The sequence below is a fragment of the Sphaeramia orbicularis genome, chromosome 14 (assembly GCF_902148855.1).
Source record: "Sphaeramia orbicularis chromosome 14, fSphaOr1.1, whole genome shotgun sequence".
In the NCBI taxonomy this organism is placed as follows: domain Eukaryota; kingdom Metazoa; phylum Chordata; class Actinopteri; order Kurtiformes; family Apogonidae; genus Sphaeramia; species Sphaeramia orbicularis.
Window position 1 is genome coordinate 33,399,925 of NC_043970.1, and position 6,000 is coordinate 33,405,924.

Here is a 6,000-nt window from a genome sequence, read left to right on the forward strand (position 1 = left end):
TATATGTAAATTTCATCCATCTATCCGTCTACAGTAGTATTAGCTAAGGAGCTATTCGCTGATTCTGTGTCTGAGGACGGTCTTGATTCTTTTCGGGATGTGACGTTTACTCCTGTGGGTGGTGCTTGTGCGTAATTTTTTGCACCCCGAGGCTGTCGTATCTCTTGTATTAGAAGGAATCTACTGTGTACGCATCATTTATAACTTGAGTCCATTATGGTGAACGGAGAGCCTTGAGCATAGATTTTTGGCCCCGAACAGGAAACGTGTGACCTGACCGCTCACTAAACGACTGAAAACATTTTTAAACTCCACTTGAATGCAGATTATACATAGTACTCACAGGCTGTACCATGTGTAGCTCATTTATTGGTTATTATTGGTCTTTGGTCATTTATTAATGTTTTTGTAAAATTATTTTACGTGATTCCTATCGTCTTCTTCATGCGAGACAGGTGGGGCGGCGCTTTAGCACCTTCTGTTGAGGAGCTGCCACTGATTTTAAGTGTCAAAAATGCTGAATTCAGAATAAGGCATAATTTAGAATAACCAGGCGGTGTATTTACATGATCTAAATTAGAAATGGGAATAACAGTGGAATATTACCGACCATGTAAACAGAGTGAAACTTTTGGATTTCACAGAAACAAGAACTGGAAGTTTAATCACATGCATTTACTCTTCTTGCATCATAATATTTTCAGCTTTTTCAATTACACTCCATACTGGCCGCCAAAACGTAATGAAATCATCCTTGGGTTCAAGTGAACATTTGTATCAAACATTCCCTCACTGTGTTCCTGAGATACCACCTTCAAAAAAAACAATGTAGCATCCATTCTAAACAAGTTAGTCCAGACTGATGGTTTCTTCAGTTGGATTCACTATCATTTGGGTCATTAACCTATGTAGAAGATAGACAATACATAAATCTGACTAAAAACCTTTTATTATCTTAGCTTCCATATCAATCCACCACCACATTAACAGTTAACATACAGGGTGTCCCATAAGTCTCCATACATAGGAAAAATAAACGTTTCTTGACATAAACCATTTTTATTTGTATAATATGCTCTATATGACTGCCATTTTGTCGGGAACACATTTCAATGCATGTCTGCTGAAGAACTATAAAGAAGAAATATAAAGAAATACGTGTTAGAACCATATATGTATGGAATGTATTATGTCTCCTATGTATGGAGACTTATGGGACACCTTGTATTATAAGAAACTGTTAGATGCACATTCATGCACTAACATACTTTGTTGCTGCTCTTGACTGAAGCTAAACACACTGTTTGTTCTCCTGTTTGTATCCATTCACCTTTTTTTTCATCATTCACTGGTTCTGTCCTGTGTGTTTACTTTCACTTTTTCATTCATCTGTGTCATTTATCACATAGTGCTCCTTAGTGCCAGAGGTCCTTGCAAAATAAACTTCTGCTTTAATAGGAAGCATTGAAATACATCATGCTTATAAAAGAAGCGAATTTACTATTGAGGCATTTACAGACAGACATGAGGTCACACTGACCCTTGACCTTTGACCACTATGGTGTGGTTGCATCAGTGTTCATGTTTGTGCCACGTTCTTTCAAGGTGTTCCTGCGATGTCGCGTTGTAACTATAAATAGGATGGATGGACCTTGTAGAGATAAAAAGTGCATGAATTTGAAGTCTTTGTGATGGTTTACCAGTGAATGTGTTTGCACTGAAAAAGATTGTGTGAACAGGTTACGGTGTGTGTATCCATAGCAACCATTACCAAATACGTGAATCCGACTATAACAAATGGCTTCAATAAAAGCTCACAACTGAGCTGTGCATCATCCTGCTTTTCCTTACAGTTTCATTGTCAGGTTTCTCCACAGGATTCCTCCTAGATTCATCTCATGTGAATTTTGACTACATAATAATCTGATCCACTCGGCGGGAGTGTGCGTCCGTGTTCTCCCCGTGTGCTGCCGCTCAGAAGTTTTGCCATTTAATCCCTTGGTGCAGTACCCAGCTTCCCACTTTGTCATGTGAAATTGCATTCTGTGAACAGAGGTGAATTTTAGGCCACTGGGTAATTGTTTTCTCCAGATGTGATTGGAGTATTAGTCCACATAAATGAATAAACCCTCACTCCCGCAGTACCCCGTCCTTTAGAAGACCATTGTTTTAACATAAATTGTCACTTTTTGTCAAGTGGAACCTTTGTCTTGACAACCCCCTGTAAAGTTTAATTTGCCTGGTATTCTCAGGAAGATGCAAATTAAAAATATTAATAGAGGAACTGAATCACATATGAGATAATAGAAAATGTGAAGCCCTTGTTTCCAGATATACTGTCTGAATTACTAATTGATTAATAAATTGTCTTTGGATTAATCCCTCTTTCAGTGACTCTGATTATAATGGAAATTTTAGGCCTCCACATCATTATGAGAAGCCACTGCAAAATATAATGATATATTATGTGCAATACATCTTTGTTATGGAGTCTTGTTACTAAGTATTCCTACTGACACTGAATTGTGCTGCCTAAGCATTATCATAAAATGTGTGTGCACATATTTGAACAATACCGAATATAAAGGCAAATTAAATGTCTTTTTCCCTAATGTTGTACTTTATAATGTACTTACTTTATAATAATGTAATCAAAAATGTTAGATGTTTGTTTAAAATACTATTAACAGCCTGTAAAAAGGCTATTACCAAAAAAATGGTGCAGATTAGAACCACCTACAACTAACGACTGGCTACAAAAGTGTGAATGGAATATTTGAGATGGAGATTCTGACCCATAGAGTGAGGACTCAAGAAGAACAGTGTCATGATAAATGGGGAAAAATCGACAATTTTCATTTCAACGTCACATTACTAAAACCGATTGTTAGTCACAAAGGTTTTTAATAGTCAGTGTTTCCCAAATGTCCTTTATGTTTGTATTGTACAGAATTCAAACAATGAAAATAAGGTAACTAAGTAGAAGTGTAGAAGTCTTGGAATGTGTAAGTTACTGTGTGTGCATCTGTAGCCTCTCTTCATTTTTTTCAAGCATCACCAGATTTGATACAGATTCAGGTTTGTGTTGTAAAGCCCCATTTTAGATTCAACATGCAGCCAAAGCATTTGATTTGAATGGCGAATGATGTGACATTGTTTAACTTTGTACTTTGTGTTGTATGGGAAATGAGAATTATACAGCTAACTACTTGATTTTCAGAATCTGAGGCCTAAGAGTATAAAGTCCATTTTTGATGCTCTTTGTTGAAAGGGGGGGTGTGCTGACAAAATGGAAGCTGTTACTGTAAAATCTTTTCTGTTGTAACACTGATCATTTTATATTCATCCTTAAGTAATTTGTCTCGTACATGCTGGATTTTCATTTTTCCGTAACAGCTTTTCCTTCTTTCCTCAGGATGAGAGTCGCGTGAAGGTAACCGTAATGGAAGTCCTACCGATCGACCACCGGGAATACAGCAGGAGACTCATCAGTAACATCCGCAAACTGGCAAGCCGAACTTGATCTTAGTCTTTGAGACAGACGCCCAGTGATTCAGTACGTCTCCCTCTGGTCTCTGACCAGCGTCCGACTTTTTCTGTCAGCGAGATAAAGGCGTATCTGAATGAGGCAGCAGAGGGACTGCCAGTGATTCATCTGATTAAATGGCAGCCAAACAAAAGACTGATATTTAGTTGTTCATTTCTCTCAACAGACCATCTGTGAAACACTAGAAGGCTGATGGAAATAACATTTAATTTAATGACATACAAACAAAAAGCCTTGACTTGGTGACGCAGAAGTTAGTTTTAGGACAGTTTTCAGTACATTTTAATGCCTTATATTCATCTTGCAGTTAGTGTTATCATGTTTTCTGTTTTATTTTATTATTGTTTTTAAATTTGTGACTCAGGTCAGTAATTGTACAAATCTGTGTTGGCGGTGACCATCTGGTTAGTGTTAAAGTGAAAGCAATTCAGTCACCCTCTTCTCTTTACTGTTCTTTTAAAGGCAAAGATGTAGCTGGACAAAACGTGCATGTCTGAAGTTAGTTTTGGTTTTAATGGTTTGTTGAAATTATGACTTGAGTGTTGTAAAAGAAAAAGTTTTGAGCTTTAGGCTTTCATAACACACAAAAGGTGTGATTAAAGGATGGTAAGAGAAAAAAAAGTGTTGTTGTTGGTCTTTAGTTGGTTGTTCTGGACAGTTTTGGGCAGTGGTGAAAGAGGAATTCACTTTCTTATGTTAAAGTTTCTATAGTATAACCATGTTCATGCCTTTAAGAGTTACAATCCTCCCATTAAAATGTTACTTACATGAAATCAGGCAGAAAAACATCACAGTTTTAACTCTTTCGGTGCCAGACAGTTAAGGGGCTAATAAGCCTTAAAAGTGCCACAGAATTTGGCCGTTTTTCAGTATTTTGCGTCATTTTTATAATCGAAGTCTGAATCGCCATCAGAACTCATTTTCTAGCAGATGGGACTGTTTTGACAGATCGCTGTGTTTACGATATTACTACAAAATGGCCATCTAATTTGCATATGATTTCATTCATAAATTCATTCATAAAATTTCCCAAGCAGAAAACGAAACACGAGCTCTTCCTTGGTCAAAACCGCTCGGTAACATCCGACCGATTGCTACTTAGATTCAAAACGCACCAGATGCAGCCGATTCATTATTGATCGTAATTTGCAAGAAGATTTGAAAGAATGTCATCGAAATGTGAGAAAGAAATGGGGGTGGATGGTTTGTTTGTACACAAATATGGCGTGTTCTCCAAAGCCGATTTAATCGGCCCATGGCACTGAAAGAGTTAAAATGCACCTCTTCCTTTTGCAGTTTCTCTAAATCAAACCTGATGTTTCATACTGTTTTGGAAAAGTCAGCCATATTTTGAGACACAGATTAGAGCAGTAGGATGGTGTTCAGGTGGTGTATGATGAAATCTGATCAGTGATTGGTAATTACATCTGTCAGTCACATCTTTAGCTGTCCTACTGGTCTAAAAAGGCCTGGGATTTGACAAAATCAGGGCATTATGAGTAGATTTTCTATGGGCTGTAAAAAAGACAAAGACTAGATGCACTACTCTCATATCCTCTCAGACCACTTGAATTATAATATCCCAGCCAGCATGTCCATGTGGGCCCCAGAAGGGTTAGAGCTGGGCTGCATATAAGGGTCCCATGTGGGTTTGTCCACAGTTTCCATGGTGGCCCCACATGTGGTCGCCCATATCAGAATCAGAATCTCTTTATTGTCATTGTACAACAAAATTGAGGCAAAGCTTTCAGGTTCAGTGCAAGAGTTTAGACAGACAACAAATATCAGTAAAAGGCACAGTTATTTACATTAAAAAATAAAAAGTATTGCAAACTAAGATATTTGTAAAACATAGAATTTAAGTAGTGTGAATAACATGAGAAGTAGTGCAAATGACATGGAAGATAAATATCATGGGATAAAATAATTTGAAGAATAAATAATATAAGATACTCAGATCTCTGATTCTGATTCTGATATGGGCAACCACATGTGGGGTCACCATGGAAACTGTGGACAAACCCAAATGGGGCCCTTATATGCAGCCCAAAGGTAACCCTTCTGGGGCCCACATGGACATGCTGGCTGGGATGCTGAAAGATAATTATGGAATTATTTGCCCAGTGATGCTAAAACTATCAAACCCTGAAGCTTTATGTAAATAATTATTAGCAAGCAAAACTTTATGTATATATAGCACATTCCATTCCAGGTGGAAGCACAATGTGCTGCACCAAGTACAGTATGCAGCCAAAAAACATAAATACAACCAAGACAAACACATAATGAACCAACCATTAAAATTAATGAAGAAAGTTAATTAAAACTGTTAAAACTCGCATCATAGAAGAAAATAATAATTGAGACAAATAGGAGACATGGAGATATGAGTCTAAACTCATAATTTCTAATACAATAAGGTAATAATTTAAGAATATCAACAATACCACAGT

General features: G+C 37.2%; 1 protein-coding gene across 2 annotated transcripts in view; it reads left to right on the forward strand.

Moving 5' to 3' along the window:
* Nucleotides 1-4,162, forward strand: part of LOC115432997 (replication protein A 70 kDa DNA-binding subunit-like) — a 44,276-nt gene extending 40,114 nt beyond the window's left edge. For both annotated transcript variants that reach the window (XM_030154148.1, XM_030154149.1), the window contains exon 17: nucleotides 3,416-4,162. In XM_030154148.1, the coding sequence (XP_030010008.1) occupies nucleotides 3,416-3,523 (108 nt within the window). In that variant the 3' untranslated portion in view covers nucleotides 3,524-4,162. The remainder of the gene's footprint in view (nucleotides 1-3,415) is intronic.
* The last annotated feature ends 1,838 nt before the right edge of the window (nucleotides 4,163-6,000 follow it).